General features: G+C 34.7%; 1 protein-coding gene across 4 annotated transcripts in view; it reads right to left on the reverse strand.

Annotated features, from left to right (window-relative positions):
- Positions 1-2,518: 2,518 nt before the first annotated feature.
- Positions 2,519-14,590, reverse strand: part of Dmxl1 (Dmx like 1) — a 137,585-nt gene continuing 125,513 nt past the window's right edge. For all 4 annotated transcript variants that reach the window (XM_060377291.1, XM_060377290.1, XM_060377289.1 and 1 more), the window contains 5 exons: positions 12,532-12,624; positions 11,410-11,501; positions 10,477-10,529; positions 6,421-6,638; positions 2,519-4,597 (listed from right to left, as the gene is read on the reverse strand). In XM_060377291.1, coding sequence (XP_060233274.1) covers positions 4,373-4,597; positions 6,421-6,638; positions 10,477-10,529; positions 11,410-11,501; positions 12,532-12,624 — 681 coding nt within the window. In that variant the 3' untranslated portion in view covers positions 2,519-4,372. The remainder of the gene's footprint in view (positions 4,598-6,420; positions 6,639-10,476; positions 10,530-11,409; positions 11,502-12,531; positions 12,625-14,590) is intronic.

A 14,590-nucleotide genomic window follows, 5' to 3' on the forward strand; every position in this document is an offset into this window, starting at 1 on the left:
ACAGTCCCAGATTGCATCCTTCTCCAGGATAAAGTTGGTTCATCTATAGTCAAAGTCTCCATGTACCTTCACAGGACCTTTCTGTGCAGAAAACTTGCTGCAGCTTCTGTGATAGCACCGTCACCATGCACTTTCATGTTGTAGAGATGGGTGCTCTCTGCAAGTCTCATAAACCAATCTCTGCTAGTTTCAAACCCTTCTTCTGCAACTTCCTCCCCTCTTTGAGCCTTAATAAATCAAGTAGTCATGGTTTTTATCTGGATTACCCTCTGGATTAGGGGAATGCTGTACCTGCTTTGATTTTCTTTTTTATTTTTATTTTTTTTTAATTTTTTTATTTTTTTTATCAGTTACATTTTATTAACTCTGTATCCCAGCCATGTCCCGATCCCTCATTCCCTCCCAGTCCCTCCCTCCCTCCCTCATCTCCACTGTGCCCCTTTCCAAGTCCACTGATAGGGGGGGACCTCCTCCCCATTCATCTGATCCTGTTTTATCAGGTATCTTCAGGACTGGCTGCAAAGCCCTCCTCTGTGGCCTAACAGGACTGCTCCTCCCTTCGGGGGTGGGGAGACCAAAGAGCCAGTCATTGAGTTCCTGTTAGAAATAGTCCTTGTCCCCCTCACTTTGGGAAACCAATTGGTTACTGAGCTACCACAGGCTACATCTGAGTGGAGGTTCTAGGTTATATCCATACATGGTCCTTGGTCAAATGTTAGTCTCACTTATATAGACCTATAAGATATGATAAACATAATGAAATCTATACACCTAAAAAAGATAATCAATTGAGCGGACATGGGGTAAGATGATCAATCCTCGTTTAGAAAGACAGATGGGATGTGCATTGAACGTATGACAGGAGTCTACTGAGCGCATCTGAAAGACTCTAACTAGCAGTGTTTTCAAAGCAAAGACTCATGACCAAACCTTTGGCAGAGTACAGGGAATCATAAGAAAGAAGGGGAGTTAGTCTGATGGGGAAAGGATAGGAGCTCCACAAGGACCAAATATATCTGGGCACAGGGTCTTTTCTGCTTTGATTTTCTAACCAGACCACTAAGATTCGTCCCAATTCGAGCAATAAAGCTGTTTGGCAAGTGTCCCTGCTTTTGCCTTGGCTCTTCTCTCTCCAACCCCTTGGGAAAACACAATTAAATTTTGTGTATGCACACACATGTGTATATGCAGTGGACAGAAGACAACTTGAGGAAACTGGTTATTCAGTTCTTCTTTTGACAAACCTTGTTCACTAAACTTAACACTTTCTTCATTTTTTTTTTTTTAGAAGGCAAAGCAGAAAATTTTTGTTCACTTTAGCACTGTATGGTTATTAATCAGTTTAATTTCAACATTGCATCTCAGAGGATTGAAAGGTCTAGAGAGAGGGAGAAAGACTGGAGAACAAACAGTCAGGAAGCAGTCAAAATATATTAATAGATTAACTTTGTAGTGTTCTATGTAGGTTAGGGTGTCCCAAAACAATAATGTGATCAAAATGATGCAACGATAATTATAGTTTGAAACATAATAAGAATTACTAAAGTTTGACAGCTATGAATTAGCCATGCACCACTGGAAAAATCATGTTGATAGTCATGCCTGACCACCGCTGGCAAATATCTTAAATTTTTGAAACATCCGAACTTATCTTCAAAGTACAATAAAGTGATGTATGTCTATCCATAACTTTTTTTGCTTGTAAGCATTTTTATTTTATTAACTTCTAATGTACTGCTCTGGGAAATGGTTATTTAATTTTGACCTTTCTCTAAAAACTTCAAAGTTATACCCTCCATATACAGGGACACTGATATACCTCTCCACAAATATTTCTTGTAGCTTCTTTGTTTTTATAACTGCCTGTGGTCCTCTGTCGTAGACATCTAAATTTCTTGTTTAGTAACACATGTCTGTCTAGGTTTCTAAGCCTCTTAATGGTACCACTTTCACTTCAAGGCTGTATAATGCATTTCCTGAAATGTCTTTATAGTGTTCCAGTTAATGAGATCCATTTGAACATTTTTTGCTTTTTAAAAAACAAACATTTCTAACAAAAGAAGGGTTAAGTGCTTAATTGGTTTATACCCAATGCCTTTAAAGACCTGGTAAGCACAACAGCAAATAATTGTATCTTACCTGAAAGCAAAGGGAAAAAGTAATATCTATTTCATAATGTTAAGAGAAATCCAACACGGGACCTGCCATGTCATAAATCTGTAACAAAGTCACTCTAAGAAAACAGCGCATTAGTGTATTTTGATGTATCTATTCCATTTGTGTAAAGAATGAAAATTTTCAGTGTATGTGTATTACCTTATATAAACATTGCAATTACTTAATGATTACCTACTAAGTAAAAAAAGACTGCAGGAAAGAATGAGAACATGTTTGAGGGAGTTAAATTCTCTCTACAATCGTCACATTTATAGAAAGTCTGAATTTAAAAGTCACATAGTTAAAATCAAACTAAACTGGCAGAACTACTTTTTAAAACAAAAGCATGCGAAAAAAAAAATCACTGCATGATTGTTTATTTAAAATATGACTCTGGATGTAAATACATACGTGCTTACATAATGTGGTTATTCATATAAACTCTCAATTAAAATGCTCAATAATTCATCCCCAAATCCTTTTGTTTTTAATAAACACAATAGCAAATTTTCTTTCTTATGGAAAGTGTTTAAAGCCTTTTGAATCTTGATTTGTGAAGAGAATACTAAAAAATAACTTAGCTACATCAAAGAATAATAGTTTGCAATGTTGTCACAGATTTCTCCATGGCAAAATAGTCATATATTGTTATTGCACATTTACAGGTACAGTTTACTATGTGCATATAAACTCTCTATAATGAAAGTGTCTTCACTGTAACTTGCTCACTATATTTAAAATTATGAAATACAATTTACAAAACCTTTAACAATACACTTTTATAATAAAAGTATCCTGAGGATATTACAAAATTCATTTACCAGCCCTTCATTTCTTTGCTTTGAGTCTTTAATTCCTAATAGTTTTCAATATTTCATTACATAAAAATGGTCAAGTACAGTTATAACTAAAAATAAATTTGAGCTAAATAGTATATAACTGTCCCTTAAACATTTATTCCCATCTACTGCCAATCTCATTGGCTAAAAATCAAGTATTTATCAAGATTTTTATAATTCTGAATCAGTGACAGACAGAAAGAGGGTTAGCATATTTAAGTGAGAAGCATTGTAAATTTTAAATATTTTGGTCATATTTTATAATAAAATAATATATTTTTGCAAAAATAATACAATATAAGGTTTATTTCCTAGCAATGGTAGATCTGCAGGGCCCTGTACATTTGTAAATACTATCTTATTTGACTGTTTTCACATTTGTTTCTAAAAACACTACTATAACATTTTCAGAATTTTGAGAGTAAATGCATCATAAAAGAAATAAAATTGAAACAAAATTTAAATAAATGTCTGATCATCAAAACTGGTGACAAATTGATAAATGTAAAATGCCTCGTGTGCCACACAACATCTTTATTGCCTTCTGAAACTTATTTGATTCAGTATCTTTAAAATAGTAATCTTGAAACTCTTCTTAAAAGCGACTTCGAAATTAATAGATAATTAAAAAAAAACTTTAAATAAAAAAATAGTTGCAAGAAAAGTCTTATACTGTGGCAGTCGGTGTTATGGCACAAAACACATGAAAAGACGTGTAATTTCTGTTTATGTACAGGATCAAGTAAGATGTGTAAGATATATATATATATACATATGCACACATATATACATACACATAAATACATTTACATACACACATCTGGGCTACAGAAGGGAAAGAGGAAAACTAATGAACTCCTTCACTCTTTTTATCACTGAAGTCTCGATAGCAGTTTTAATGAAGATATCTTATCTTACCTATATATATAAAAATTTCATTAACAGGAACAGTATTAGAGATGTCTGTGTGATCAAAAGAAGTGAGAGCGTGGTGAATGAAGTGGTGAGTATTATCTCGGCACCTGTCTTAAAGGGTTTTACTCTTTGTGCAATTCATGAAGCAGTGTCTGCAGGGGGTAACAATGAGAAAACAAAGTTCCTTTAACATGATGGCATATTTACTAAAATATACTATGAATAAGTATGAACATAGCATTACTTATACACTCTAACATTCTATTTTATGGCAATAGGATCTAACTCTGAAGGACTTGTTAACTGTTAAGGCATCAGTGCATCAAGGGCAAAGCTCCATAAAATAAATAGGAAAAGAAGAAAGCATTAGCTTATCCATGGTGCAGGTGATTACTGTGCATTGTGTCTGCTAGACACTTTCACATCACAGGTAATACATTGTACGACCTCTTGTGAAAATATTACAGCATAAATTTCACATCATTTTTTAACATCTCATTTAAAGGGCTAAACTGATCCGGCAGTATCCTCATTTTCATTGTTCCATCAGCTCCACAAGAGAAAATGTGATTTGCTGGTCCTGTCTCAATTTGCATGACTCCAGTTCCAATATTTCTAAAAATAGACTGTCGCGCATGTTCATTGATAAAAGTATGGAGAAGACTAAAAGTAGAGAGACTCCAAATCTGAAAAATATGAAGGACAAAATCAAAACTGGGCTGGTGATTGACTTAAGAATCCAAAAGAAAATGTAAAGCCCTTCCTTTGCTGATAGGACATTTCTAAAACAAGGATGGAGAGTATCTGTGTAAGCTGTGACCACAGCCTCCTGATTATCTATAGACTATAGCCATTTATCAACGGCTTTTTATTGTTACTCAGAATCCATCCAGGGAGAGTACAAATTATTATTAACAATGCATTGAGGATGAGACAACCTGGGTACACAGAAGAGAAACTTTTATCAGTGACGACAATAAAGGTTTTGCTGTATAGCTGCTATGGGTAATCACTTCTTTATAACACTGAATACTCAGAGATCAAAAAATGCAATGGTGAAAGTTAACTGGCATCTAGAGGCTCTTTTACTCTGGCAAAGCTAAGACAAAGTCAACTACTAAACTCTAGGATACTTACTTTCTAAAAGTTCCTATTGTAAGCCCTTATCAAAACAAATGTGTCTGTTTTAAATCATATCCCAAAAGTCTTCTTTCATGAAAGACCTATGTGAAATTGTAGCGATCAATTTACTTTCTGATTTTTGAGATTACACCTTTCTCTAGAAAAAAAACCTCATCAATTCACACTACTTTTCCGTGAGTTTATTAAATTATTACTTCTAAACATATGCCTTTTAAACTTTATTAATATTTTATGTGTATATGTGACTTGCTATGCAGATGTATGTGAATCACATGTATGATTAATGCCTGAGGAGGCCAGAAGTCACAAATATTTGAGACTTCAAACATGTGGGTGCTGAGAATCAAAGCTAGATCCTCTGAAGAGCAGCTAGTGCTTTTAACCACTGAGCAGTCTTCTCCAGCCCCAGACTATATATTTTCTAGTATTTTAAAATCTAAACTTCAGAAGCAGTGCAGAATCTAAAAACAGCTAATCTAAATTAGTTTTTTTGTATACTAAAATGAAGTCGGTTTGAGGCAGGAAAAGATAATGAGCTCACAGAGCTATGTTACAGCAAGACCACTACATCAGCTGGGACCAACATGCCCCACCCAGATGACAGCTAACTGCCCTCTGCTTTTCTACAATGAGATTTCCAGTTTAACAGTGCACAAAATGGCCTGCTTTCATCATGTGTCTGATGGCATAACACATCCAAAAGAACCTCATGAATTACAGAGAAAAAGAGAAAACCCCCACCTGTTCCTAGATTTCCCTGTGCCTTTCACCAGGTAAAGAATCCATCCCTTTATTTAGGATTGCTCATAAAATAAATTATCTAAAACAATTTGGATAGTCACAAGGAATAGCCAAATGACACTATTTCTTGATGTACTGCTGCTTTGTTATAAAATCTCTCAGATGTGTGTTTTGCCTTGTCTCTAATTCCTCTGAGGGTGCTAAGAATTGAAACCCTGAGAGCCTTTACCAGGAGCAAGGTGAAAAAAAAAAAAAAAAAAAGTAGCCTCAAATCAAAGAAAAGTAATTCTGCTGGGATATAGTCAGTTAACCTAGAAACTTAATTTAGTAAACATATAACTAAGAATAGAGTCAAAACTAATGATAACATCTGAAACATATTTAGAGCCATAGAAAATTTAGTTTTTAAGCATTAATTAAGCATATTTTAAAACCAGTAAACAACTAAAATTTCAAGTTAAAGTAATTTCATCCATGAAAGGATTTACTAAATAGTTATTAGCATCATTGGCTACAACAGAATTAATACAACTATTATTTAAAGTATGCTAGTACCATAAATATAAAGGCCTAAGTTTTTAAACTTTTTCATATTATAATATACTATGGCATAAACTGTGTTTACCTTTATATTTCCTTCTGCAGACCCTGTAACAAAGTACTCTTCAGTTGGATCAATAGCAATGGCTTTAACAGGGGAATCATGGCTCTGGAAAAGCTGCCTCTGTTGCCGCTGGCGAAGGTCAAATATACATGTGAAACCTTTTCTGCCACCTGATATAAGCAGTTGATGTTTGGGAGCATATGCTAAAACTGTGGCTCCACTATCATGGCAAGTAAAAGCTGAAGATAAAAAACAAAACAAAACCAAAAAAACGGTTAAAAACTACTTGGTGATAAAAGAAACAGACTTCTATCAGGTAGCTGAGATGGAATAAACATTAGGCTGGCTTTCCTGCCTAAACCAATTTAAAATCGAAATGCAGTAAGAAATGATTTGAGAAGCCAAGCATGAGACAATGAAGAATGGCCCTGGAGAGAAGGAAACTGGTAACCGTAGGTTTGTTCCAGCAAACTGCCTACAGTTAGTTTTGTGGTGAGAACATAAGAAAAGGAAACTCTAGTTGAACCGGAGTCAGTAACAGCAAATAGTTGAGTAGTATCTACTATCAAAGTATAACAATTTATGAATGTAGATTTACAATTATTATATGAAAACCTAATAAGAACATCCCTTTATAAACTTTTTGTAGTTTTCCTATATATGAAAGAGTACATACAAGTGGATCATGCTATGTACATGTTTAAATTCATTAAAACAAAAGTTTTTCAAAGTGGTTGTATCATAACTTCTCTCAGCAGTAGTAATTTTTGTACACCTTCATGAATACTTTGTATTTGAGACTTTAATTTTGGCCAGGTTGGCATAAAGGATCTCTTGCAGTACACTGAATGTACAACTTCCTGATTACTTTATCTTCACCGTCTTTTTCATCTGCTCACTTGCCATTCAAATAGTGAGAAGGCGAGTGTTTAAGAAGTCTTGGATACATCATCACTTCCTTCATAAAACTGTTAATTGTATCTATAAAACTTCATCAATAAACCCAAGCCACCTAGATTTTCCTCTTTTTCTTCTAGATGTGTGCTCCTGTTCTTTCCAGATCTTTCTATCTCCTCCCTTCTTTCGTAAGATTCCCTGCACTCTGCCCAAAGCTTGGCTATGAGTGTTAGCCTCTGCTTTGATACCCTGCAGGGTAGAGTCTTTCAGGGGCCCTCCATGGTAGGCTCCTGTCCTGTTCCCTGTTTTCTCCTTCTTCCAATGTCCATCCCCTTTGCCTTTCTGAGTGAGGATTGATCATCTTACCCAGGTCCTCCTTCTTGCTTAGCTTCTTCAGGTGTACAGATTTTAGTATGCTTATCCTATATTATATTTCTAATATCCACTTATAAGTGAATATATACCATGTGTGTTTTTCTGCTTCTGGGATATATCACTCAGGATGATCTCTTCTAGTTCCCACCATTTGCCTGCAAATTTCATGATTTCCTTCTTTTAAATTGCTGAGTAGTATTCCATTGTGTAAAAGTACCCACAATTTCTGTATCCATTCCTCAACTGAGGGACATGTGGGTTGCTTTCAGATTCTGGCTATTATGAATAAAGGTGCTATGAGCATGGTTGAACAAATGTCTTTGTTGTGTACTTGAGCATCTTTTGGGTATGTGCCTAGCAGTGGTAAAGCTGGATCTTAAGGAAGCACTATTCCTAATTGTCTGAGAAAGCACCAGATTGATTTCCAAAGTGACTGTACAAGTTTACATTCCCACCAGCAATTGATGAGGGTTCCCCTTTCTCTATAACCCCTCCAGCATGTGTTGTCACTTGAGTTTTGGATCTTGGCCATTCTAATGGATGTAAAGTGGAATCTCAGGGTCGTTTTTGATTTGCATTTCCCTGATGACTAAGGATGTTGAGCATTTCTTTAAGTGTTTCTCTGCCATTCGATAGTCCTCTATTGAGAATTGTCTGTTTAGTTCTGTGCCCCATTTTTAAATTGGATTATTTGTGAGTGACCCCAAAAATTCTACCAAGGAACTTCTACAACTGATAAACACCTTTAAAGTGGCTGGATACAAAATTAACTGAAAAAAAAAAAAATCAGTAGCCCTCCTGTATACAAAAGACAAGTGGGCTGAGAAAGAAATTAGGGAAACTACACCCTTCACAATAGCCACAACGGATATAAAGTACCTTGGTGTAACTCTAACCAAGCAAGTCAAAGACTTGCATGAAAAAAATTTCAGTCTCTGAAGAAAGAATTAGAAGAAGATATCAGAAGATGGAAAGATCTCCCATGCTCATGGCTTGGCAGGATTAACATAGTAAAAATGGCCATCTTACCAAAAGCAATCTACAGATTCAATGCAATTCCCATCAAATTACCAACACACCTTGAAAGAAAAGTTCTCAACTTCATATGGAATAACAAGAAACCCAGGATTACTAAAACAATCCTCTACAATAAAAGATCTTCTGGAGATATCTCCATCCCTGATCACAAGCTATACTATAGAGCAAAAAAGTAAAAACTGCATGGTACTGGCATAGAAACAGGATGGTGGATCAATGGAATCGAACTGAAGACCCAGAAATAAACCCACACAATTATGGACCTGATTTTTTGACATACAATGGAAAAAAGACAGCATCTTCAACAAATGGTGCTGGTCTAACTGGATGTCTCCAGTAGAAAAATGCAAATAGATCCATACTTAATCACCCTGCACAAAACTGAAGTCCAAGTAGATCAAAGACCTCAACATAAAACCAGACACACTAAACCTGTTAGAAGAAAAAGCGGGGAAAAGCCTTGAACTCATTGGCACAGGAGACAACTTCCTGAACAGAACACCAACAGTACAGGCTCTAAGATCAACAGTGAATAAATGGGACCTCATGAAACTGAAAAGCTTCTGTAAAGCAAAGGACACTGTCATCAGAACAAAACAACAGCCTACAGACTGGGAAAGGATCTTCACCAACCCTATATCTGAGAGAGGGCTAATATCCAGGATATTAAAAAAAAACAAAACAAAACAAAAAACTCAAGAAGTTAAACAACAACAAATCAAGTAATCCAATTAAAAAATGGGTACAAGCTAAACAGTTTTCTTTTTCATAGATTATTGATAAACATCTAATACTATGTTGTATAGGAGTGGCCAGAGAGGACATAATATGAGGTCCTTAATGTCACAATGATGACCTATGTCTATTAGATTAAATTAAAAAAAGACAAATAGAGGGTGGAAAGGTAGTTGAGCGAGTAAAGTGCTTTCTGAATTGAGATCTCAGCAGCTGCATAAAAAGCTAGGCATGGAGGTGTGGGCCTATGATTCCAATGTTGGTAGGTAGAGACAGATGGATCCTAGGGGCTTAGCAGCCAATCAATGTGGCTGGACTGGAGGCTCTGGGTTCGGCGGCTGAGAGTGCCCAATGCAGAGAAGGTGAATCTCAGTTCTCTACGTTGCCCAATGGGTAGCACATAAACGGGTGTACACATGCACGCGCACACAGACAGATTTTTTTTAAGATTTGTGTTTTGCCTGCATGTATGTATGTATATAGACCATGTACAAGTCTGATGCCCACAAACAAACGTCAGAGGAACACATCAGATTCCCTGAAGCTAAAGTTACCTATGGTTGTGATCCAAAATGTGGATCCTGGGAACAGAACACAGGTCCTCTTCAAGAACACGTGCTGTAAGCCACTGAGACATCTTTCTAGCTTTAACACATGATTTTAATATTATTTATGATCCTCTATCTCTCATCAAAGTATAGGGAAGAGTTAATTATGTGTATCTGTCTTTGAACCCAAATAGCATGGAAAAAAATTAACTTTAACAATCTGACAATATGTACTATTAAAGACAACTTTCTTTAGAAATCATTTTTAGTTCACATTTTTTTTTTTTTAGACAGTCTCCTATAATCTAGGTTCAAACTCTATGTTGCTGAGATTATGGGTATGTACTAACATGCTATTTGGTGCTGAGGTTCACACCTAGGACTGTATATGTGCTAGGCAAGCATTTTGCAAATGAGCTACATCCTCAGTTAAAGGTGTGACTTTCTTGACTTCTACAGTAGATAAACTGTCTTCAAAACTTACCATGGACTAGACTATTGGCAGGTGCTACAAGAGTATCCCACAGACATATATTTCTGGAAAAAATAAAAAAGGATTTTTTAACAAACCAAAAAATAGAATTAAAAATAAGCCTAATAAAAAACTTTGTTTTTGAATATATATTTTTGTTTTTAAATATATAAAAATTGTATATATAACTAATTCTCATACAAAAAACTGCTAACATACAAAACTGAGTTAACTTCTGATTAACATGTACTTACAAATAACTTCTATAGTCAGCCTTCAGTTAGTATTATTTCATGTATTTACTGATTTCCCAGTGTAGAAGCTGACTAACACACAAATCATAGAAAATGCTAAGGAGGTCTGAGCATATAAGCATACACATGGAATTTCTTCTGAATATGGGCCAGACTCTATAGCCTTGAAAGCTAATTTCTCGTGCAAAGTGAGTCTTACAGATGAACAAAAGAAGTTCAATGAACTCAGTGTGTCTTGACCTCAGAGCTTAGATGCAACTCAGGAGTAAACGGAGGAAGAAGATAGAGACAGTCATGTAAACTAGCAATTTGTTCCGAGTTTCATATTGTCTTGTGAAAATGATTAGTAATTACAGCATGGTGAAGACTAACCAAATTATCTTAGCCAACAAATAAATAGTATACTTTTCAGCTTCAAGTTTTCTCAATAATACAATGAAAAATACAAAGAAATGTTCATTTCCCCAGCAACCAAATCCTTTCTTCTAAAGTCTCAAGATGAGAACATTAAAAATAAGAATGGTTTTTGCTTTAAATGGTACTAGAATTTCCCAAGCTTTATGCCACTAAAAATACTTTAAGAAACCTTTATGTAAAAATTCCTATGGCGTGATTACTGAACCAAAGAAATATACAACAACAAAATTTTACCTTTCCATACATAACACTTCATATCAGCTTCATCTCTTACCTATTGTCAGTTGAAAGACCAGCTGTAGCTATCAGAGAGGAGGAACTAACGAAGACAAAATCATTGGCTGTCTTGTTATGACACTGCCAAGCCTGGAACAGTTATAAACAATAAATGTTACTGTTGCTAGTAATATTTCCATGACCAAGTAGATGTTTAACTAAAATGTGATCATGTACTTTGTTTCTTAAAAGTAATTTCTATTTTTTTATCTTCAGAACTTTAAAAAAGGTGGAGAATACAATACTTTCATGTTGATTCTTCCCCTCTTTCTTCTGAATATTCAAGAAAACTTATGATACATTTCATCAATTAAGAAAGAAAAGCAGTTCTCTCCAGAACATAAACTTACACATTTCATACATTATCTTTATCCCAATGTGACACAATGCTTAACATCTGATTGATAGACTATGTACCTTATTACTTCACCTAAGCTTCTGAACTCTATTTAGACAGTACTTGAAGAACACTTCTATTGTAGAACGAAGCAGATACTTAGTTTAAGCAAAGAAAAGAGTAAATCCTTTTCAAAGTATCCTAAGCAATCCTCCCTTGGGTTTATTTAGTTCAATATTGAACAGTAACCTTTAGCGTCAGATGACTTACCAGAATCATAATCGATACCTAAGTCTTTTTAATACATACTGTTTATGTTTAGTCTGTAAAGGGCTTCACTGAAGACCTGACTAAACATAATGTATTTATTCTCTGAAGGCAAATTTTTATGAAGTCTGCACTGTTTTAAACAGAGATGAAAACAAAAGGGTCAGTACCAGTATGCCCTTTCTACTTTGTTCATTAGTAAGAACGAAGTACATGAAAACAATCTGATATGCTATTGGTCTGTTAATCATCTTAGTTAGGCATAAGAATGATTTATAGCTTAGTGAGGTTAGAAAAAGTTCCAGTACTTTCTATGGCCTCTGAAGATATGGTGCTGTACGTGTTAGCTTTGTAAAGTTTACTCAGTAAGTTACACATCAACAGTAGCCTATAGTAGTGGCTGAGTAGACAAGACTAGACATTTTATTTCTTAAGTTTAATATTACTTGTTTCAAATATAACCTGTTTCCAAACAGAAAATTCAAGTTTTACATATGTATAGGATTTCTGGCTTACCAAATATGGCTTAGGCATGCTCCCAGTAACTGGACAACATTTCCAGTTTGTTTGGTACAAACTTAAATATCCGTCAGCATCAACGATTCCAAACTTAAAAAAAAATTTTAAATGATTAATGTAAATGAAAGCACACATTTATCTTTACCCCAATGTGACACAATGCTTAATATTTGATTGACAGACTGTGTTCCTTATTACTTCACCTAAGCTTCTGAACTCTATTTAGACAGTACTTGAAGAACACTTCTAGTGTAGAAAGAAGCAGATACTTGGTTAAAGTAATATGCACCATTATGTATACAGTCCTTGTAGCTTCTCTAAGAACAAGTATTGAATTAACTATTAAGTTACACAACGAATAGTGCTCACAAAAAAAGGTATTTCAAAAACATGCAATACGAAAAATACATAAATAAGAAAAGCTAGCATAGTACTACGCATCCACGATGCAAGCCTTTAGGTGGCTAGGAAGGATTGCTCCCAGTCCCAGGACAGCAAGGTCTACACAGTGAGTACCCTGGTATACTGGACTGCACTGTGAGAGCCTGTGTCCAAAAAATAAAAACAAAGAAACACCCAAGCACAAAGCAAAATTACAGAAATAATAGAAAGTAAAGTATAATATGATAGTCAAATCTTTTGCTGAATCTCAAGGTAATTTTAATTGGAAAGACACTCAATTAAGTGCAGGAATATGAGAAATGGACCACACAGGATACAATAGCTAACTTTTTTTTTTTAACATTATAAAGAGTACAAGCTAGCTAGCCATAGGGCTCACACCTGTAATCCCAAGTATTTAGGAGGCTAGGGCAGAAGAAAGGATTATCACGAGTTTTAGGCCAATGTGAGCAAATTTGTATGTCTATTTTGGACCCATCTTTTTCTAAATATAGATCAATAGATCAATCACCTATTATAACAATCTGATCTTTTCCTGTAACATTCCTCTCTCTGATTATTTAAACATGCATATGATTTTTATAGCGAATTGGATAATTCAATTTAAGTTTATTGTAACTACCCTCATCAAGACATACACAACCAGCTCTTCTTGTAGTATTACAGAGTATATACAATTTTAAACTTTCTTTGTATACAGTTTTCAATTTATTCTATTACAAAAGGTGCTGCTTTGAACATTCATATACCTATATACCTCTTCATAATTATATAGACTAGATATTTAGAACTAGGAACACTTTGCATCAATTAAAGGTGAAGGCGGGCAAACGGGATGCTCTCATTTAGCTCCTTGGGACTCACATACTGGAAGGAGGGAATCTGACTCTTGTAAGTTATCCTTAGACCTCCACATATGAGCCATGGACATGTGAACCATAGTTTGTGCTTGGCTTACTTCCACAAAATAAAGTTTAAAAAAATGTAAAAGTTGAAAGATGAAGGTAGAATAAAATTTTAAGCAAAATAATTTGAACTCACTGAACATTTATTCTTACACATTAGTACTATTAGGTACTATCAAAATTTAAAATATCTTCTAAGTTTTAACTTGTATTTCTTCAATTTTCAGTGATGATTACTGAACTTATACAGGTTAACATCAGACTGCTTATTTCCTTCTTTAACGCTTTCTGAAAATTCTAGTAAAGCTATTACTAGATATATTAGCCTACTGCATTTGTCTGTTACAGAAACTTTCTCACTAACTCTTTTTTCTAGTTTATTTTGTGCTGTCTTGAGTAGAGCTAGATTTGTTATTCTAATAACAGGGATAAACATGGGATATAGATTCAAATAGTGTTAATGAGTCACCAAATTTGAAAGATAGTGTGGCTAGACATCAACTTACTTCTCATTCCTTATCTAGCAGATTTCTATGACTAGAGCTCTAGTAATTGTAATTTTTCCTCTTTTAATTGGAATTTTTGTGTAAGCTGATGCCAATTATTTGACAGGGAAGTTGAGTAAGTAACCATTCACAACACCATTTCTTTCACATTTATAGGATTCTTTGTATTTGAATCAAAAACAAACAAAAAAAGTCAAATAACCAAGATAAAAGTCAAATACATCTGTCAACACATCTTAGTAC

Source organism: Meriones unguiculatus, chromosome 2, assembly GCF_030254825.1.
Source record: "Meriones unguiculatus strain TT.TT164.6M chromosome 2, Bangor_MerUng_6.1, whole genome shotgun sequence".
In the NCBI taxonomy this organism is placed as follows: Eukaryota; Metazoa; Chordata; class Mammalia; order Rodentia; family Muridae; genus Meriones; species Meriones unguiculatus.